Here is a 23,852-nt window from a genome sequence, read left to right on the forward strand (position 1 = left end):
CTGTCTCTCAGTAAATGCATTAAATGGGTGAGTGAATAAATGAGAGGAAGGCCTTGGGCAAGCATAGCAGGCAAGGGACAGCAAAATATCCTACAAAGGAAATTAGAATGGGAACAGAAAAAGAAAACACTAAGCATTAGCAAAAACACTAATGTGTTTATTAAAAATACTATTTTTCTTAACTGTTCCTTTTCTTCAAATTATTTCATGTTCTCACTTTGGCCATTACCCCTTCCTTCATTCTCACTACTGCTACCCAGGTTCAGGATCTATTACCTCTTGCCTGTAGTATGTTAGTAGACTTTTGGTTTTAGTATTATGCCCTTTAATCTATCCTATATAGATAGGTCCTCTAGTTCATTTTCTTGCACCTTGCTATTAAGAAACATGAAGTTTTCTCTTTTTTAATGATCCCCAGGAAAGAAGATTTTGAAATAATCCTTGGAGAAGTATGCTAATTTCTTATAGCTCTTATTTTTATAAAATTTTTCCTCATTCCCTCTTGCCACATCTAATTCCTTATCCTCCTAATTGGCATTCACTGTATCAGACAACAGCAGATTACCATCACTTAGATGATCTTTTTCACATAACTAAAGATAACTAGCAATTGACTTCCATAAATATTTATTGAGTTATTGTATATAAGCTCGCTCTCTCTCAACTTTCTCATCTAATCTTCCAAATAAATCAGCTTTATTTTCAATGTTCTTTACTATATCCTCAAACTTTTAAAAAATTTCCTGGGGGTGGGGGTAAAAACTTGCCCATTGGGTGTAATGAACACTATTTGGCTGATGGACACACCAAAAGTGCCAACTTAAGCATTATAAAAGGTATCCATATAACAAAAACATTTGTACCCCCTTAATGTTTTGAAAAAATGGTTTAAAAACTAATAAATAAGAGGAAAAACAAGAAAAAATTATCTTTAGAGACAAAGTCTCACTATGTGTCCCACACTGGATTCAAATTCCTGGGCTCAAGTGATCCTCCCACCTCACCCTCCTGAGTAGCTGGGACTACAGGTATGCACCACCACACTTGGCTCTCAAGTATTATTGTTTTATTAGCAAAACCTAGATTCCTTATGTAATATTTGCTATTCGGTGTAAAATTTGGTCTCACTTATCTTGTTTTGCTAGATTATCACACTTTTTGTTTTATATGAAAATTGCATCATTCATTACTTTTAGTCAGTCTTTTTGATTCCTCATTGTCAATATTGTAGCTGATATAGCTGAAAGCATTAAGTTAAAAGATGGCAAAATAGGATGTCCCAGCTGTCATTTCCACACAGAGACACCAACTTAAAAACAATATATGGACCACAATACCTTCATGAGAACTCCAGAAAATAGGTAAGAAGTTGTATTATCCGAAGCCAGTGCAAAGCCAAGAACAACCACATTGAAGTGGATAAGAACTGTTGTACTTTACCTGTGACTTCCCTTTCCTCAAGTCAGTGCAGCTTAGCATGATCAGGAGTGTACATCTGACTCAGGGCTTTTCTCTGTGGGGGAAGAGTGGAACATGCATCCAACATTCTAGCTTTTCAGAGGGCTGCCCAAAGGACTGCTTTCTATCTCACCGTATTGACAGAACCAGCATAGCTTAGATGCCTGGGCACTACTGAAAGCAATGGAGAATGAAGACAGCTTGCTGAGGCATCATAGAGCCTGCCATGCCACACATACATACCAGTATTTCTCAGTGCAGTCTGGAGAAGGTGCCTAACCCCCAGCTTCCTCCTCAGGATGCAGAAGAGTGGAACTTGCATTCAGTGTTCTAGATTTTTGGAGGGCTGCCTAGGAAAATGGATTGTGTCTTGACTAACTAGGGTGCTGACAGGGAGCTGGCATACTTTGGATGCCTGGGGGCTACTAAGAATAAAGAGCAGGGGTGGCTTGCAGCAGCAGCACTACAGAGCCTACAGTGCTGTAGACAAACACCAGAAGGAGCAAGAGATTACAAGCTCCTGATAAAGAAACCTGCAAAACTTCTAATTGGTAAATTATGTGCACAGGCACAGAGAAGTCATATCCCCCAAAAAATGTTTCAGAAACCTCCCAGAGTCTCTAGCCAAGGTGACTAGTAAGGGTCTTACCCTGTACAAACCCAGTCTGTAAAGACTGAGAGATATGGACGTTTTTCTCAAATGCATAAAACTCAGCAAAAAATCACAAGGCACACTAAGAAATAGGGAAACATGGCCCAATCAAAGAGCCAGAATAATTCTCCAGAAACCAATCTCAAAGAAATGGATTTCTATGATTACCTAGCAAAGAAATCAAAATTATTATCTTTAAAAATGAGACTATCATTAAACAGAATTATTTAAAAGAACCAAATAGAAATTCTAGAGCTTAAGAATATAAAAACTGAATTGAAAAATTTACTAGAGGGTTCAACAGCAGACTTGATCAAGCAGAAGAAAAAATCAGCAAACTCAAACACAGGTCATTTGAAATAATCAAGTCATTGGAGTAAAAAGAAAAACAAGTGAAAGGAAAGTAAAGAAAGCCAAAGGGCTTATGGAATGCCATCATGTGGACCAATGTACACATTAAGAGAGTTCCAGGAGAAGAAGAGAGACCTAGAACTTATTTGAAGAAATAATTGGTCAAAAACTTCCCATATTTGAGGAGAGAAACGTACATCCAAACACTTGATGCTCGAAGGATACAGCTAGGGTGAGAGCATAGAGGCCCACACCAAAAAATGTTATAATCAAACTGTCAGAAGTCAAGGACAAAGAGAAAATCTTGAAAGAAGCAAGAGAAAAGTGACTTATTGTGTACAAGGGAGCTCCCATAAGAATGTCATTGGATATTTCATCAGAAACTATACAAGCCAGAAGGCAGTAGTATGATATATTCAAAGTGCTGAAAGGGAAGAAAAAAAAAAAAAAAAAAAAAAAATCTGTCTGCAAATAATACTATACCCATCAAAATTATCCTTCAAAAATGAAAGAGAAATATATTTTCCCAGATAAACAAAAACTGGGGAGTTCATCACAACTAGACCTGGCTTATAAGAAATGGTAAAGGGAATCCTGCAAGTTAAAATGAAATTACACTAGACAGCAACATGAAAGCATATGAAAATGCAAAGCTCACTGGTAAAGGAAAATATAGAGAGAGACAGAAGACTGTAATACTGTAATGGTGGCATGAAAAGCACATTTATTCTTAGTATGGAATTTAATAAACAAAAGCATAAGATATAACTATAAAAGTATGCCAATGGTTAAATAATATATTAAGATGTAATTTGTGACATCAAAAACAAAGTGGGAGTGAGTAAATGTAATAAGGTAATTTTTGTGTATGACTTATAGATTGTTATATTTTATGTAAGTCTTACAGTAATCACAAAGAAAATTCTTATAGAAAATACAGAAAAGAAAGTGACTGAGGAATCAAAGAATGTCAGTAATGCAAACGAAGACAGCAAGAGAGGAAAAGAGAGACAGAATAGCTATAAGAAACACAAAATAGTTAACAAAATGGCAATAGTAAGTCCTTTAAATGTAATTGGATTAAACTCCCCAATGAAAAGATACAGGGTGATTGAATGGCTTAAAAAGACAAAATGTAACAATATGCTGTCTACAAGAGATTCACCTTAGATGTAAAGAGACAAATAGGCAGAAAATAAAAAGACAGAAGATATTTCATACAAATCATAACCAAAAAGGCTGGGGTGGTCATACTTACATCAGACAAAATAGGCTTTAGGTTGGAAACTGTCAAAAAGAGACAAAGAAGGATATTATATTGATAAGAGGGTAAATTCACCAGGAATATGTAGCAATTAAAAATATATATGCATCTAACATTAGAGCACGCAAATATATGAAGCAAACATTGACAAAATTGAAGGGAGAAATAGATAATAATAATAATAATAGGAAATTTTAGTACTCCACTTTCAATAATGGTTAGAACAACCAGACAGATTAATAAAGAAACAAAGAACTTTAACAACAGTATAGACCAACTGGACCTAACAGACATATGCAAAACACTCCACTCAACAGCAACAGATTACACATTCTTCTCAAATGCACATGGAACATTTTTCAGCATAGATCACTTGGTAGGCTAAAACACAAGTCCTAACAAAGTTAAGAAGATCAAGATCTATGAAGTGTCTTTTACAACCACAATGGAATGAAAGTAGACATCAATAGTAGGAAAACTGGAAAATACAAAAATATGTGAAAATTAAACAACATACTCTTGAACAACCCATTAATAAAAAAAATAAATCACAAGGGAAATTAGAAAACATCTTAAGACAAATAAAAGCAAAAACACAACATAGCAAAACTTATGAGTTGTAGCAGAAACAGTACTAAGAGGGAAGTTTATAGTGATGACAACTACATTAATGAAGAAAGATCTCAAAGCAACAATCTAACTTTCTGCCTCAAGGAACTAGTAAAAGAACAAACTAAACCCAAAGTTAACAGAAAGAAAGGAATAATAAAATTAGAGCAGACATAAGCAAAATAGAGAATAGAAAAAGAACAGAAGAAAATCAATGAAACTAAGAGTTGGATTTTTGAGAATATCAACAAAATTAACAAACCCTTAACTAGACTAAGTTAAAAAGAGAGGAGACTCAACTAAAATCAGAAATGAAAGAGGAGATATTACAATTGATGCCACAGAAATCAAGATTATAAGAGACTACTGTGAACAGTTATACACCAACAAATTGGATAACCTAGAGGAAATGGATAAATTCATAAAAACATATGAACTACCAAAACTGAATCATGAAGAAATAGAAAATCTAAAAGATATCCATAACTGCTAATGATTTTGAATCAGTAATCAGAAACCTCTCAACAAAGAAAAGCAATGACCATAGGGCTTCATTAGAGAATTCTACCAAACATATAAAGAAAAATTTTTACCAATTCTCAAACTCTTCCAAAAACTTGAAGAGGAGGGAATACTTCCAAACTCATTTTATGAGGCCAGCATTACCCTGATATTAAAGCCAGACAAAAATAAGAAAAGAAATTTTGCATAAATATGATGTAAAAATACTAAAAAATCAAATTGAACAGCACATTTACAGTATTATACACCATGGCAATGTGGGATTTGTCCCTGGGATGATAGGATGGTTCAATTTATGAAAATCAATAAATGTAATATACCACATTAAAAGAACAAAGAACAAAAATCACATGATCAACTCAATTGTTGCAGAAAAGGCATGTTACAAAATTCAACAAACTTTCATGATAACAACAATCAAACTAGGAATAGAAAGAAATTATCTCAACATAATAGAGGTCATATATGAAAAGGCCACAACTAACATCATACTCAATGGTGAAAAACTGAAAGCCTTTTCTCTAAAATCAGGAACAAGATAAAGATACTCATTTTTTTTTATATTTGCCACTTCTATTCAATATATTACTAGAAATCCAAACCAGAGACATTAGGCAAGAAAAAGAAATAAAAGACACTCCAATCTGAAAGGAAGAAATAAAATGATCTCCATTTACAGATGACATGATCTTACATATAGACAACCCTAAAAACTCTCTCTCTCACACACACACATAAAATACTGTTAGAACTAATAAAAGAATTCAGCAAAGTTGCAGAATAGAAAATCAACAATCAAAAATCAATTGCATTTCTATACACAAACAATTAACAATCTGAAAATGAAATTAAGATAATCACATTACAATAGCATCAAAAAGAATAAAATACTTAGGAATAAACTTAACTAAGGAGGTGAAAGACTTGTACAGTGAAAATGACATAACATTGCTGAAAGAAGTTAAAAACACAAGTAAATGGAAAGACATCCCATGTTCATGTTTTGGAAGACCTAATATTGTTATTAATAAAATATCTATACTATCCAAAGCAATGTACAGATTCAGTGCAACCCCTACCAAAATGCCAATGGCATTTTTTTTTTTTTTTTTGCAGAAATAGAAACTAACATCCTAAAATTCATGTAGAATGTCAGAGGTCCTGGTATGCCCAAAACAATGTTGAAAAAGAGGAACAAAGCTAGAAGCCTCACACTTCCTAATTTTAAAACATATTACAAAGTTGCAATAATCAAAAACATTATGGTACTGGCACAAAGACAGACGTATAGGCCAATGGAACAGAAAATAGAGCCCAGAAACAAACTCTCACATGATCTTTGACATGGGTGCTGAGACCACTCAACAGAGAAAGGATGGTCTCCAACAAATGTTGAGAAAACAGCTATCCTTATGCAAAATGATGAAGATGGACCTTATCTTACACCATACACAAAAATTAGCTCAAAATGGATTGCAGGGGGTTAGTTATGCTCCTGGCAAAAATTGGGTCTCTTTGGCAGGGGTCGTCGCAAGGGATAAGGAAATAATAGAAATTAGCAAATAGAGAATATAGAAATAAAAGAAGACACAGACACAAAAGTATAGTTTTTGTAAAGATGGGGGAGTCAGGGGGTCCTCCAGCATTCTCGTGAGCTGTGAGGCCACGAGCGAAGTCCCACATCAGTATTTATTGGTACAGTGATTGGTTGTCAGTGGTAACAGATTTACATAATAACAGGTAGTTTGTTTAGGTTTAAAGTATCCCAAAAAGCTTCTAGAGATCCCTTGATTAACTCTATCTACATGAGCAAATGGTTACAAAATCTTTCTAAGACAAACTTCTAAGTTCTAAGATAAAATTATCATTTAGGAGAAAGGCTAAACAGAAATATAGTGGCTCTATGTTTCTTTGTCTAGCTTTTTGTTGATTGAGATGGGTAGTCAGGAGTGAAGCAGAAACTGTCCCTTAGGCTAATTGCTTTTAGCTGCAGGTGTCTGTCAGGCAGGCACTCTTTGATCAGTTCTCAACGTGTGGCCCCATACCGAGCTTTGTCGTACAGAAGTGCCAGGCGCAAGCTGACAGGTCTGAGACAGCGTTGCCATGGAAAGTGCTACTGATCGGTGAGATGCCCTTCTGAGGCAAGGCAGCTTTTGATATGTGAACTAACACGTTCACATATTCCTTCAGGGCAAAGCCCTGCAAAACTCCTGAAATCTTTTATGTCTCTGTAGGTCAACAGTGGATCAAAGACCTAAATGTAAGAACTGAAACTATAAAACTCCTAGGAAAAAAATACGGAGAAAAGCTTTCCAAGATTATAATGGGAAATGATCTCTTGGATATGACACCAAAAGCACAGGCAGCTAAAGCAAGCAAATACAAATAGGACTACATCAAACTTAAACATTTTGAACATCAAAGGATACAATCAACAGAGTTCAAAGGTAACTACAGAGTGGGAGAAAATAATTGCAAATCATGTATCTGATAGGCAGTTAATATAAAGAATATACAAAGAACTCCTACAACTCAGCAACAAAAAATCAGACAATCTGATTAAAAATGGCCAAAGGACTTGAATAGACATTTTTCAAAGAAGATATACAAATGGCCAATAAGCATATGAAAAGCTTCTCAGTGTCACTAATCATCAGGGACATATATCAAAATCATAATGAGATATCACCTCACATCCATTAGGATAGCAACTATAAAAAAAAAACAGAAAATAAGTATTAGAGAGAATGGGGAGGAATTGGAACCCTTGTGCACTATTGATGGGATTGTAAAATGGTACAACTGCTATGGAGAATAGTATGGAATTTCCTTAAAAAATTAGAAATAAAGTTTTCGTATGATCTATAAATCCCGCCTCTGGGTATATATCCAAAAGAATCAAAAATAGGATCTCAAAGAGATATTTGTACAGCCATGTTCATTCTGGCATTATTCACAATAGCCAAGATATGGAAGCAACCTAAATGTCCATGAACAGATAAATGGATAAACAAAATATGGCATATTCATACAATGGAAATTATTCAGCCTAAAAAAATAAGGAAACCCTGTCACATGCTACAGCATGGGTGAACCTTGAAGACGTTATGCTAAGTGAAAAAAGTCAATCACAAAAAGATAAACTCTTCATGATTCCACTTATATGAGGTATCAAAAGTAATCAAACTCATAGAAATAGAAAGTGGAATAGTGGTTGCCAGGGACCGAGGGGAGGGGGAAATGGAGAGTTGTTCAATGGGTATAGAATTTCATGTAGGCAAGATGAAAAGTTCTAGTGATCTGTTGTACAGCAATATTTATATGGTTAATACTTTTAAGCTGTTAATATAAATAGTTAAAAATTGTTAATAGGGTTAGAAAAATGAAATGTACATCGATTAAGCATCTGGAAAAACGTTGAAAAGTTAAGGTAATGGTTGATAATAGAATTTATTCTGGAATGGACATTTATTGTCCTTCAAAGTCTCTTTCTTATGATATGTCCTTTTACCATTCTATTTATAATAAGTGAATTACTGATCCTCATTATTAGATTCACAACCTATATATTAATGGCTTCTAAAGTTAGGCCTGGCCTCTTTTCCAAGCTCCAGACTCCCTTACTATATTGTATACTGGAATCATCCTTTGAAGTCCTGCTGGCATCTCACATTCCCCTCACCAGAAACCAAATTTAGAATCCTTTCCTCCAAATTGTTCCTGTATTGTTCTATTAGACAATGACACTGGCAACCTACTCTAATAACTAAGCTTGAGATCTCACCACGATATTTACTGTATCCCCATCTCGTTTCCAAAGCACAATCAGACATAGAACCTTCTGTTATGCCCTTTTTACCATTCATATTGTAACAGTTCAGGCCATCTTCATCATTTACCTTTAGGAGTGCAATAGCATAACTGCTCTTCCTATCTTCAGTCTCTCTCCCTTATCGTCTTCCATCAGTCAAGTATTACATTTTAAAGTACATATTACTTCTCTTCTGAAAATCTTGAATGATTCTCCACATTCTAAAGTACTAAGCCTCCAAATTTATCCTTTATGCCTTGTCCTTGTATGTCATCCTCACCACCTCCAGCCTCTAACCTTGTTAGGCAATTCCTCATTCCCTAAAAGTATTTTCAAATCTCTGTGATTTTGTTCATTCTGTTTCTCCAGTTTCAGATGTTCCTCCCCTTTTTCTCATTGTGTAAAGCCCAACTCAGTTGTCACCTTCTCTGTGAAGCCTTACGTTTTGTGCCCTCAGAATTAGTTATTCCCTTTTCTTTGTTATCAGACATAGTATTTTGTTTGTACCTTAAAACATAAGCATGCATATAATCTATTAGTTTTCCTTAAAATACAGAGTGATTTGTGTGTTCCATGAAACAGTATGGAAGATAGGAATCTTGTCTTACTTATTTCAGCGTCACTCCCTATGCTTAACAAAGATGGAAAGTATTTGATTCATATTTACTTAATGAAGTTGAAGGGGAAGAAGTCCCCCTAATGTGGTACAGGAAGAAGCACACCAGACTAAAAAATCAGGTGATCGGGTCTTTTAATCTTGACCCACTATTTATTTAGAGATTTGATTTTGAGCAAATCTTTTACGCTTTCTATGATTGAATTTGTTGTCCACAAGAAATCTTTATGGGTGTCATTGTCATGCTTAAAAACAATTTCCCGTTGGCTTACATGATAAAGTTATGTAAATGGTTTTTCAGGGGCTTGCAGGATAAAGTTCAAAGTCCAAAGCCTAGCATTAAGTGGCCTCCATGGTCAAGTTTTAGTCCAATAGAGTAATTTAAACATGGAAATGACAAGATCGAATTTAAACTTTTGAAAAAACATGTACTACTGTGTGAAGAATGGATTGAGTCTGGGCAAGATCAGAAGCAGGAGTCTGATTAGAGCCTGAATTAAAGTTGAAGCAATAGAAATAGAAAGCAGGATTTTTGAAATATTAAGAAACCAGAACTGACAGGATTGAGAACTAAATGTGGAAGAAAAGGAAGTCAAGAATAACTTGCAGTTTCAAACCAGGGTAACTGTATGATTTATAGTATCTTATGCTGATAAGACCTACACCTTATCTTCATAGTTTTGAAAAATAAGCAAGTATTTGCTAGTTGGGCTGGAAGGGGAAGAACAGTTGAGACAGGTATGTGCAAAAATTATGCTGTGTACTAGAAATTATTGAATTTGCTGTAGCTGGAATAAGGGTGTGTGTAAAAGCAAAGGGTGATGAAGTTGAAGAGAAAGGACAGATCATAAAAGGTCTGAAGTTTATCCCTAGAGTAATAGGAAGCTTTTGATGATTAAAAAAACAATTAAATCATATGCTGTTGAGATATTTCCCTGAACCCCCAGAATTTGGACCATGACATTGGAAAATATTGCCTGGGGTTGACTAAAAAAAATTGTTATTTCAAATCAAAAAGCATTTATTAAATTTTTCAGTGATACAGTGTTATTGTCAAATCTAAATAATACAGAAAAGTAGAAAGAAAAAAGTCATTCTCATTCCTACTAGTTAAAAGATCACTACTATAAATGCCTATAATTATTTCCTTTCAGTATATTTATTATATTGTATTTATTTTTCTCTTTACAGTTCTAATCATAAGTGATTCATACTTTTTTAAAAAGAACTATAGCACTCATATCAGAATTAGCTATGAAATTAACTGTACTTTTTAGGCCTATAGAAAACTTATATCATTTCCAGTGCCCAATAAATATAGAATAAATATACAGTTTCTACCAACATACATGGAAAATACCTTAAAAACTAGATTTCTCCTTTCACTCATGACACTTATCCAATCTTCACATTTGAGAAAGACCCTGCTTCATTCTCTATGATCACCTGTTCTTAAGTTTTCCTTTCCCAACTAAACAAGTTAACATCTACTATGTGCTTAAAGATCATGTTTAATATTGTTTATACTTTATAAAAGATATTAACTGAAATTTACTTTTTTATAAGTCATTGATGTTACTACTTACAGTGGGCATTCTGGAAGCTGAAGTCTTATGTGCTTAAATCTAATAATATGAGAAACACCAACATGTAGGGTGACTAAGATTGACTAAGGGAAATGCAGCTTTTATGAGCTGATAAAATACCTTTAACTGCAAAGATGACTTTGAACTTCTCTGGTCCATTTTCCTAAGGCATTATGGAGATTAGTTAATGCTTGGAAAGGGCTTTAAAGGGATATTTATCAGGTTCTACTTTTAGAAATATAATAGCTTAAATTTCTAAAGAAATGTTACTTTTTCTCTACTTTTTATTTAAAGAATATTTGGAACAAGGGCCTACTGAAGAAAACAAAATTCTAATTTTGCATTTTAATACTAATGGCATTTACAATGAAAATATTCTAAATATAGACTGACCCCAAAATATTTATACTTCTATTAATGCCTGTAAAATTATATCCTAGTAGGCTCTTTCTTTGAGAGACAAAAATTCTCGGTTAGCCTTTTGGCTATTTAGAGTTTAATAAAGGCATTCTAGAAGCATAACAAGGCAAGCTACAATTCAGAGACCCAAAAGAGGGCACCAAACCAGAAATCAGACAGCAAGACAGGAGTGAACCACGGGATTCCAGACCAATTAATATACAAACTCTGAAGTTTATATTCCTGAACCAGAATGACAGCAAAGCAAAAGCAAAGAGGAGAAAGATCTGATGAAAGAGGAGTGTAGGAAAGGCTGTGTCTAAAAGCTGGTATTTTACCACGGTGGCAATAACCAGTACCCACAATTATTAATGTGTTTATATATTACTAATGCTGCTGATAAGGGCAAGAACCTAGGGATCCTCATCTGAGGCTCTTTCTCAAGACCCTTCAGTCCTTAAGAACACCTTGTAGTGAAGCCCAGCCCCTAAAGACAGTCATGAAAAGCTCCTGCAGATCATCTGAAGCTACCTCAGGTCTAAAGGCTTTGCTTTCCTTTGTGGGAATATTAGCACTTGATTCCTATATTTATAGCTTTTAAAAATTTTGTACTTTTTAGTGTTTTAGCAAATTTATTTTTCATTATTTCTTCTAATACCATTTTATTTTTTCACTTGTTATTTTTTACCACATTCTCTCAATTTTTCCTATTATTAGTGTTACTAACTTTGATCACTTGGCTAAGGTGGTAACTGCCAGGTTTCTCCACTGTAAAATAACTATTTTTGCTTTATAGTTAATAAGTACCTTGTGGGATATACTTTGAAACCATATAAATATGTTGTTTTTCTGGAGGCTTTTACTTTCTAGTCTTAGCATCAGTTGATGATTTTTGCCTAAACCAATTATTACTGTGATGGTTGCCAAGTGGTGATTTTCTAATTCCAACATTTCTTCATTGAACAGTTAGCCTTCTGTTCGAACAATAATTTTCAAAAATCATTTCTATGTTTATATTAGCATATTTTCATGGATTCTTATTTTTATTTTAATAAATAGATTAAAATCTGTTACTGTCCTAATTTATTTTGATGATCAAGTTGTACCAGGTTTGGCCAGAGAGAGGCTCTTCAAGCTTGCTCTGAGATCCTTTTGACATGTTTACATCATTATTTGAGTATTTTCTCACTGAAAAAAGTTGTAAAGCAAGAGTAATTTCCTAGGAAAACAAAAGAATGAGAGAAAAGTTATTCTAGGCAGAGAGAACATCATATGCTATGACAGGAAACTATGAAATAGTACAGTGTATTATGAAATCTACAATATTGTCAGTTTTCTAGGTGATAGAATAATGAGTGATAAGGCTAAAAAAGAAGGAAGGAAGGGTTTTAGAGACTATTTTAAGGGATTATAGTTTTATCCTTTCAGTGACAATGAACCATTGATATAAATTATGGAGCTAACATCTTGTGACAACAATGCCTGTTTTATCATCTTGATGTACAAAAATCTCACGAGAATTTTAATTTTTGTTAATTCAGCTCTAGCAAATAGCAGTCCTTCCAGCCATGCTTTCTGGGTTTTTAAAGAAATGCTATGAGTCTCATTATATTGAATAAACAAGTAGAAAAACTTGTAAAACAATTAAATTGGAGATGATATGAGAAATTATTTTCAGATGTACAAAGGACCTATAGTCCTGAGCCTACAAATGTTACCATTGCCAGTGTTTCACTAGAGCTTTGGAACCAATTTCTATTAATTGGAGAGATTTATATGAAAGACTAAATGCTTCATACATCTGAGCTACACATTGTTTGAATTACCAAAGCCCTAACTATTTAAGCTGAACACATTAGTGTCATCTTTGCTCTTTAAGTTTCCTAGGGAAGCTATTCATCATCTTAGGTGGTTGCTGTTCAGAAAGATCCAGGAAATAGATATGCAAGGAATTCAAGCTGTAAACACTAACTGAAATAGAGTCAGTAACATTAATGGGAACAGAATATACAAAGAATGAATAATGATTTACATTTTAGATACCTTAAGGAATTCTTTTTAATGATTGTTTTAAAGAATAAAATTTCATCCTAAGGTTTTGAATCTAATCAAGATGAACTTGCATGAACATATTGTTTCTACCATATTCTGTTCTATAATCTGAAAGCATCTTTCCTTCATTTACTTTTAATTTTAAAAATGAGTTTTCCTGGGAGGCTGAGGCAGGTGGATCATTTGAGCTGAGGAGTTCAAGACCAGCCTGAGCAAGAGTGAGACCTCGTCTCTACTAAAAATAGAAAGAAATTATATGGACAACTAAAAATATATACAGAAAAAATTAGCCAGGCATGGTGACGCATGCCTGTAGTCCCAGCTACTCAGGAGGCTGAGACAGGAGGATTGCTTGAGCCCAGGAGTTTGAGGTTGCTGTGAGCTAGGCTGATGCCATGGCACTCTAGCCCAGGCAACAGAACAAGACTCTGTCTCAAAAAAAAAAGGGTTTTCAAACCAAAGTGAAACATTGTATATTAAGAATTAACAGGGTTGGTTGTTGTGGCTCACACCCATAATCCTAGCACTTTGGGAGGCTTAGGCAGGAGGATTGCTTGACGCCAGGAGTTCAAGACTAGCATAAGCAAGAGCAAGACCTGTCTCTACACAAATTAGAAAAATTAGCTGGTCATGGTGGTGCATGCAGTCTAGTCCCAGCTACTCAGAAGGCTGAGGCAGAAGGATCACTTGAGCCCAGAAGTTTGAGGTTGCAGTGAGCTATGATGATGCCACAGCACTCTAGCCTGGATGACAGAGCAAGACCCTGTCTCAAAAAAAAAAAAAAGAAGAAGAAGAAGAAGAAGAAGAAGAAGAAGCAGAAGAAGAAGAATTAACAGTCTAAAAAAGATGCATTTGAAGTGAGAAAAATAATTTCATTGGTATATACAGCTCCATTTCAAGATGGCCATGTCACAAGAAACAGGTCACTACTTTATAACAAAGATCCTATTGTTACTCTGCTCAGTAGGAAAGAATCAATTTTTATTAATACTTTCTGTGCCCCTTTGAAGGCTTTCCACATCACAGATATTACTGTTAGTAATTAACCATGTCTTTGATGATGGCAATCCTAAGTGAACCCATATTCTTTTTGCACTGTGTTCTTATAGTCTTTTCAGTGATTAAAACTACTGCATGGAAGATAGGAAATCTCCGTAACATTGTGGGTACTTTCATCTTCATGTCTGAACTGAACCAGAAAATATAAAGGAGACTAGCTAAGTTTTACTTATGGACACCTAGGCTTACTAGAGAAACCTCTAGCATCAGTTTGTGACCACTTTAGTAAAGCTTTAATTCCACAAATCTACTCAGAAAATTAAACCCATTGCAGAGGAGTGGGTTTAATCTAGATGTTATAATAATTCAACCTGTCACTCTTAGCTCAGTTCATACATCCAGTGGTGGGGAGTATATCTAGACTCCCTCCCCTACCTCCGCCCCTACTTCCATATAAAGATCCTATATCCTAAAGCACTTTGTATTTATGTTTGCCAGGTTAGGTAGCCTGCCTATAAATTATCAGTAACAATCATATGGTAATTTTACTATTGTAAATTTAAATAAATATTTCCTTGAACACTATGATCTTCTCAGTAGGATGCATGTTTTCACATATTTGTTATGATTTGTAGTATGGATGACTTTAATGGAGCTAATGTTCTCACAGATTCTCTTTGTGACCTTCAGTGTTCATATGTAAGGTAGCTATCAGAATATATTTGTGGCCAGGAAATAGTTTTTGCTTTATAGGAAAATATTTTCTCTATCCGAAAATAAAACTTTTTCATTATAACCTTCTTACCTTTTCAAAAATTTCTTGTTCCTTCCTTTCCTATTTCTACCTAAATGGATTTTATGGGCTTCTGACTGCTAGATAATAACTCATGTGGTCTTCAAAAGGCAAAAGTTCATGATTTTTTCTCAATTTTTTTCTCTTCAATCAGACTTCTATGCTGGACTCAGAATCAAGAAGAGGGTCGGGGTATGAGGGAGAATAGTTTTTATCCTTTTTCCTGCTGATTTAGTTTTCTAGTGGCCCAAAACAGTAAGAAGTGCTTTGGGTTTGTAACTTACAAAATAAGAGAAGTCAGAGACAACTATTCTTAAATTTTTTGAAGCTTTCATTTTGAAGCTCCTTGTAAAACACTGGTGTCGACATCAGAAAATAGCTGAAATTGTATTTTTTAAAAAATAGACATAAACAAAAAAAGCAAATAAAACTATTTGATTACCATATTTCTTTTGGAAATGTATGACTTCTAAAAATGGGCTGCCCCACACCTGCCCTTTGGGAGGCCCCCGTGAGAGACCCTGAGCTGTATGTTTGAGTGCTGTACATTCTCAGCCTGAGCCTCCAGTTACTAGTACCTCCCTGGGTTTGTCCCTGGTACTGTCCACAGAGCATTGTTTGTCCACTTTTGATTTGAAAATGGAAGCACTGGATCACCTAGATAGTGGTTTTCTTTTCTTTTTTTTTTTTTTTTTTTTTTTTTTGAGACAGAGCCTTGCTTTGTGGCCCAGGCTACAGTGCCATGATGTCAGCCTAGCTCATAGCAACCTCAAACTCCTGGGCTCAAGCAATCCTCCTGCCTCAGCCTCCCAAGTAGCTGGGACTACAGGCACATGCCACCATGCCCGGCTGATTTTTTATATTTTTAGTAGAGATGGGGTCTCACTCTTGCTCAGGCTAGTCTCAAACTCTGTACCTCAAGTGATCTTCCTGCCTTAGCCTCTCAGAGTGCTAGGTAGATAGTGGTTTTCAAAATTATTTTAGTTATAATCTTTTGTTAAATGGAGTCTTACAGGGACACATAATCATCTTGCATGTGGTAAGGGATACAACAGAACTGGATGTGTTAACGATACTATTTAGTTGTTCCTTTTACTCAAAAGAGCAGCTGTTGTCTATTTCATTCATTTTATTCTTTTATGGAGAAGTTAAGTGACAAATATTCTTTTTCTCATATTTACGGGACCAAGTTAACCCTTCCTTATTGGTGAAGTAGCTAACTGTGGGTCATCAGTGGGAAGAAGCCTCTTGGCATATAAAAGGTATCAATAAACATTTGTTGAAAACACACACACACACACACACACACACACACGCATCCCTACTTGCTAATGTGCCAGAGAATTAAAATACTCCTCCTTTTGACATTCCTGTCAGCAAATTTATTATATATCCAAAGGCACCTATGTTAACATGCAAATAGTTTAGCCAGGGACCTGTATTAACCCATTAGCATCAAAGTATGTTAATTTGTTCAATTTAGCCATTCCACAATGTATACATATTTCAAAACATCATGTTGTATGCCATAAATATATATAGTTTTTGTCAATTTAAAATAAATTTAAAATAAAATGTTTATACTATAGGTCTATTAAAAAGAGTGTGTGATTAATTATATATCCAGTGGGATAGTCACTCTGTGACAGTTTTCAAATATTCAAGGGGCTTAGAGAAGTAAAGGGGCAGAGCAGAAAGCACCGCTTTGCTTTTCACTTCCTAACTTTGGGCTCTGTTTAAAATATTTGCCATTTAGTCGTATTTCAAGTATTTACTGACTATCTACTATACGGGAGACACTATTCTAAAACTGGAAAGGATACAAAGGTTAATGAGGTAAAGGCTCTGCCTTCAGTGAATTTATAATCTACTAACAGGGCTAAGGCAAATATTTAAATATCTATAGCGTAAGATGGAGACTGATAGGTGCCAGAAGATAAATGTAAACAAGATACAAAATTATTTTAGAGATGGGAGAGATTATCCCTGCCTGCTAGATAACTACATTACAATTTCCAAAAACGACAACAACAATAAATAAGATCTACCCATCTCTATAGTTAGAAAACCATCAGGTAGGTGGTTTACTATTCTCTTGCTCTTATTATTTATTTATTTACGTGTCTTTCCTTTCTGCTGGACTGTAATGTTCTTTTTTTTTTTTTTTTTTGAGACAGAGTCTCGCTCTGTTGCCCGGGCTAGAGTGCCGTGGCGTCAGCCCAGCTCACAGCAACCTCAAACTCCTGGGCTCAAGCAATCCTTCTGCCTCAGCCTCCCAAGTATGTAATGTTCTTTATGGCAGGATATATCTTACTGTTAGTATCCCAAGTTCCTAACTGCCTGGTTCATAAAATGCACTCAGTAAATATTTTGTTGAATGGATGTATATATCACTGATAATCAAACTTGCTGTTTAATAAGAAAACTTTGGCCAGGCGCAGTGGCTCATGCCTGTAATTCCAGCACTTTAGAAGGCCAAGGCAAGAGAATTGCTTAAGGCTAGGAGTTTGAAACATAGAGAGACCTCATCTCTACAAAAAAATTTTAAAAATTAGCCAGGCATGGTGGTGCGAACCTGTAGTCCTAGGTACTCTGGAGACTGAGGCAGTAGGATCACTTTAGCCCAGGAGTTTGAAGCTGTAGTGAGTTATGATCACGCCACTGCACGCTAGCCTGGGCAACAGGCAAGACTCTGTCTCCTTAAAAAGTAAATAAATAAATAAGAAAACTTCTTTTCTATTCTATTACAAAGCACATTCAACAGATAAGGCCTATACAATTAAGAAGTAGAGTTTTCTTCTCAGAAACTGAACATATTTTAAAAGGACAGCTCTTACAAGATTATAAACAATTTGTGCCATAAAGTAAGTACAGCATATCACAGAAAAAAATCAGATCTGAGACCTGTGAAGCTGAATAAAAAGCAGAAGCAGCTACATCTATCATGCTCTCCAGTTCCACTGGTTGTAGCAGTATGTTTTTATGGTATTTGACTGACTAGGGCCAAACCTCAGTGAAATGAGATATAAATAAATTTATATTTCAATTTTAAGTGAATGGTAAATCACACATAATCCTTTTTAAGTGTTCACCTACAATTTTGAGTAGAAAATGTTATTCTAATTTTGTACTAAATAATCTTCAAGCTTTGAAAATCTTGCAATTTTGATTGTCCATAAGAAGAAGTATTAGGAGTATAACCAACTCTATATATCTTTTTCTTTAGGTACCTATGACAATGTCATTAGTCTTAGAATGGAAACGCTTTGGGGCAGTGCCTTTAAGTCAATTCAGTGACTGCATCTGGAGTAGCTACTGGGATTGAATAGAAGTGCTAAATTTAATAAGATGCAATGGGCAGAAACTCACAGTCTTCTGAAGGATATATATAATCATTATAAAGTGGTTTGAAGAGATGGGAGCTTATTTATCTCACATATCAAAAGTCTGGAGGCAGGCAAACCAGAGCTCGTACAGCAGCTCTACATTGTCATCATGGGCTTGGACTCTTTTTTTCTTCTTATGGTTCCATACATACTGTGTGTGTTTGCATCCTCGTGGTTGAAAAATCTCTATAGCACCTCTCAGTATCCAGGTAGAAAGAAGGTAGAATTCTAGGACAAAACATTTTCCTCTTAAAGCCTTATCTCTTTATCTTTTTATGTGTAATAGGAAGCCTGCCCCAAGGACTTCTCCCTACATCTCATAGGCCAGAATTATATCATAGGGACACTCCTAACTGCAAAGTGGCTAGGGAAGAAGGAGATTGTGGATGGCAGTTAGGACAGCCAAGCAACAACGTCAAGCAGTTACTCTTTTTTCTGTTTACCCTTTGGGATAAACACTTATAAGGTTCCAATAAAAAGCCAAGTTATTTATGCATGAAGGTACAGTACTTCAAGAAGTCTCTTTTTGTCATTAAATGATGCATTTTTTAATTCAACAAATACTTATTTTTTTGTTGGTTAATATGTGCCAGTTAACTGTTCTATGTATTAGGGATAACAACAGTGAACAAAAAAAGACAAAGTTGTAACCTTTCATGGAGCTTATGTTCTACTAAGAAGGCTATAAGCAAATAAATACAAATATTTACATATTATAGATATGGTTATGAATATACATATCAGTATGCACATGTATATATATGTATGTGTATATATAAATATATAGACACGTATAGCCATATATATATATGTATATGTGTATGTGTGTATATATATGTCTCCATGAAGCAAAGTAAAGTAGAGTAAGGGGAATAAAGAATGATAAGTATTATCCCATACAGAGTGTTCAACAAAGGCCTCTCTGATGAGGTACTATTTGAACAGAGACCTGAAAGAAGTGAGGGATAGATGGAGCTATAATATCTGGAGAAGAATGGTCCAAGCCAAGGATACAGAAAATACGAGGCCCTGAGAAGAGATGTACTTGGCATTATCAAGAAAAATCAAGGAACCAGTGAACCGGAGCACAGTAAATATTCGGAGAGGAGAACAGCAGGAGCCATAATTTGTTGGGCCATATAGGACATAGCACAGATTTTACTGTAAGTGACATAGAAAGTCGTTGAAGGGTTATGAGCAAAGATTAACACAATACAACTTAAAATTTAAAAGGATCACGAAAAGGTATGGAGAATAAATTGTAGTGTGACTAGGGTAGAAGCAGGGAGACCAGTTAGGAGGCTATTCAGTTTCCTGGGAAATTAATGATAGTTATGGTTCCAACTATTATAGTAGTAGTAGTGGAAGTGGTGAGTAATGATCATATTCTAGATATGTTTCAAACATAGTTTAAATATAAGAGAAGATTCAAAGATGTCTCCAAAGTTTTGGCTTAATAATTGGAAAAATGTCGTTGCTATTTACTGAGATGGGAGTTGCAAGAGAATAAGACATCATACGTGTGGGATAGCGGGGTGGGGAATCAAGAGTTTGATTTTGGTCATTTTAGGTATAATTGCCTGTTACACATCCCAGTGCATGTTGGATGATTACAAGTCTGGAATATATATCATCTACTAGCTATTGGATGATACAAAAATCTAGAGTTTAGGGCAGAGGTTAAGAATGGAGATATAAAATTAGTAGCTTTAGTGTATGAGTGATATTAATGCCATGGGACTAGATTAGGTCACATAAGGAATAGACAGCTAAATAATCCTTCTCCATGACTTTTTTCAGAGGAAAGAAAATTTCCAATAAAATCCTAAATAAATTCAAGTTTGACAACTTCATTTTACTAACTAGTGTATTAAGTGTCCAAAGTTTAGTGTAGTGGTTGAGGACATGAACTCTGAGGCCAAGACTACGTAAGTTTGAGTCCTGGCTCTTCTGTTACTAGCTCTGTTATTTAAAGATGTATAGTCTCTCTAAGTATCTCTTTCCCCATACATAAATAAGGATAGTAATTTTGTCTCACCATAAGGTTGTTATAAAGATTAATGAATTAATTTAAAACAATGCCTTGCCAGCCTGAGCAAGAGCAAGACCCCATCTCTACTAAAAATAGAAAGAAATTATCTGGACAACTAAAAATATATATAGAAAAAATCAGCCGGGCATGCTGGCATATGCCTGTAGTCCCAGAGACTTGGGAGGCTGAGACAGAAGGATTGCTTAAGCCCAGGAATTTGAGGTTGCTGTGAGCTAGGCTGATGCCACGGCACTCTAGCCAGGGCAAAAAGAGCGAGACTCTGTCTCAAAAAATAATAATAATAAATAAAACAATGCCTTGACACATAGTAAGTGCTCAAAGAGGATTAGCCAATATCATCATTAAATTTCATCAAGATTTGACACATAATGTAACATTGCTAACTTGGCTTAATGTTCCACCATAGAAGGCTATATTTCAGAGGCAGGAAAAACAATTGTTGGCCTGCTAATCTTCATTTGGGGACATTTGAAATTAGGAATTGTTGAAATTTATAAGTCATTCCCACTTTTTAATCAGTGTTTTAGCATCATATTCTCAGTTATTATCTTCCTATTTAGGTCATAGTGCTGTCGACATCACCAAGGTGGCTAGAAGACACCGCATGTCTCCTTTTCCTCTGACATCTATGGACAAAGCCTTTATCACAGTCCTGGAGATGACTCCGGTGCTTGGGACAGAAATCATCAATTACCGAGGTACTATTATATTTGCCTATTGCCCTTTCTTTTATTCATCTTTCCAAGTAAGACTCACATAACATCAACACACAATTTTCTTGAAAGAGAAAGATTATTAGCCATTATCACAATCATCATCATTCTTTTTGTTTCTTATTTCTACTCCACTGTAGGATCAGCCTTAACAGTATACACAGTAAATAAAACACCCATAAAACTTCTTTTTCGTACAAAATGGAAGAAAACTCAGCTGTGTTTCTGCTCTCCATCAAAATATTGATGCTCTAAAGAGGGGGCTATCAGCACTGAGTAAGGAAAATAGTTAACTCTGAGTCTGTCTGATGTCTTTTCTGTCAGAAATGGGAAATAACTAATTGTGTCTTGTAATCATGTTTTCCAGTTATGGAAAATATACATTTAAATGTAAAAATATTAAAAAAAATCAGTTTATCTATGGATTACCGAGAAGTCAGTCTGATCTCAGCTTTTCTGCTTCACCTGTCTTCTCGTTTTCTGTTCTTAGTCTTGAGAGCAGCTTCTACGGAGACAATGGATATATAGTGTGCCCCAGTAGTTTGTTTTTAATCAATCACTTCCATTTCTTTTTTGGGAGGTGGAGAAAAAATGTGGAATGCTTCATGAATTTGCGTGTCATCCTTGCACAGGGGAACAACTTCCATTCTAAAAATTCAGCGCAAGAGTTATATTTAGGCATCCAGTCACAGAAGACCAGCCTTTTAAAGAGAACACCAAAAAAAGTTGTATTTAGTGCAATCTGAATAAAATATAGTTTCTTAATTGTTTCTGTTATGCAAAAAGAAATAAAACAAAAGGATTAATTTTATAAATAAAGAACTTCATTCATAGAATCATAAAGTATTCAAACTGTAATAAACATTGAGAGCATTTATACAAACACCCTAATTTTTCTGCGAGGAAACTAAGACTCAGAATGGCAGAAAAGGAAGAGGAGTAAGGTCTCAAGACTTACATTCTTCTTTTTACTACATGATAGTGCTCTTCTTTCAGCATTAAAATATTTTTTAAAATAGTAGCTGACATAACAAGTTGTGTTAAAAGACCTACAATTAGTGAAATTTTAGATGTCAGATTTTAGCTCTTTGGTCTCTGACCCAACTTAGAAATTATTTTTATATAGTTTGCACTTATCCTGCACCTTGGATTCACATTCTTTAGATACATATATATAGATATATATAGATAGATGGATAGATATAAAATTACATTAAACCTTTTGATTTTGTTTTACTCATTAAAGGAAATAAGTACTAGGAAACTCACTACAGTGGGAAATTAGTCAGGAATTAACTATATGATTTCAGAAATCAATTTTAATGAAAGTTTTCTTTATTATTAAATGCAGATTATTGAGATATGTATTGATATCAACCAACCAAGAAATTTTCAGAAACTATGAATGTAAACTTGAGTTGTCACAAAGGATTAGTAATACTGTACCTATTATTGATATAAATTAACCATCCCTTGTCTTGTATTATTTCAAAGGCATTTTCCTTAACACCAGTCCTTAGAACAATCTGTGTATTCCATTTAGACAGAAATTTAGACAGAAATTCTAGTTCTTTTAAAAAAATGTAGACAGAAATTCTAGTTCTTTTAGAAAAAAAAGTAGTTTGAAATGACCATTTCATTTTTTCCACTAGAAAAAAAAAAATGCTATCAGATGTATTCTCTTTTCCCTTCATATGCTTGTTTACACTTCATTTGTTCATCAAATCAGTTGTCACTCATAAGTGAGTAAACTCTTCATGGATGGTTAACTTTTTGTCAAGTGTTTCCACCCATGATGATGAAAAATAATAATGAGGTTTACATTCAACCTTTTATTTGGATCACACTCAATTTTTTTGCAAAAGAGTAGTATCATTAGACCTCCTCAGCACTTTCGTTAGGGGTTTAAAAAACATCATATGTAAAAACATAATTGAGCTTGTACAACAAATATTTATTAAACATCAGCTAAATCTCAGGTACTATGTCAAGTCCTGTATAGACAAAAATGAATAAAAATAAGACTTCTGGGCCAGGCGTTGTGGCTCGCACCTGTAATCCTAGCATTTTGGGAGGCCAAGGTGGGAGGATTGCTTGAGGCCAGAGGTTCAAGACCAGCCTGAACAAAAGCAAGACCCTGTCTCTACAAAAAATAGAAAAATCAGCGAGGCATGGTGGCACATGCCTATAGGCCCAGCTACTTGGGAGGCTGAGGCAGGAGGATTGCTTGAGCCCAGGAGTTTGAGGTTGCAATGAGCTATGATGACACCACTGCACTCTAGCCTGAGCAACAGAAAGCAAGACTCTTGTCTCAAAAATAAATAAATAAATTAAAATAAATTAAAAATAAATAAATAAAATAAGACTTCTTCCCCATGGATCTCATAGTCCAGTGCAGAAGAGATAGGTAAATAATGTGGCTCTTGTCTCCCTTATTAGCTCTTTTGCAGGCTTACTTTCCTTTGTCCGTTATCCTCCTTGAAGTTTTTCCTGATGTCTACCTCTGCCTTTCCGTAGCTGGGCTAACAACCCTTCCTTTATGTTCCCACAGCATCTTGTTCATATGTTTTATGATAGAACTGACTGAC

The 23,852-nt window shown here is 34.9% G+C and overlaps 1 protein-coding gene across 12 annotated transcripts in view; it reads left to right on the plus strand.

Moving 5' to 3' along the window:
• The window catches only part of GPHN (gephyrin), a 540,339-nt gene that overhangs the window by 407,854 nt on the left and 108,633 nt on the right, over nucleotides 1–23,852 (plus strand). For 10 of the 12 annotated variants that reach the window (XM_069487828.1, XM_069487899.1, XM_069487867.1 and 7 more), the window contains one exon: nucleotides 21,112–21,249. In XM_069487828.1, the coding sequence (XP_069343929.1) occupies nucleotides 21,112–21,249 (138 nt within the window). Of the gene's footprint in view, nucleotides 1–17,289; nucleotides 17,392–21,111; nucleotides 21,250–23,852 lie in introns of all 12 variants that reach the window. The other 2 variants (XM_069487811.1, XM_069487819.1) reach the window with 1 other exon arrangement.

This window comes from Eulemur rufifrons, chromosome 2 (genome assembly GCF_041146395.1).
Source record: "Eulemur rufifrons isolate Redbay chromosome 2, OSU_ERuf_1, whole genome shotgun sequence".
Taxonomy (NCBI): Eukaryota; Metazoa; Chordata; class Mammalia; order Primates; family Lemuridae; genus Eulemur; species Eulemur rufifrons.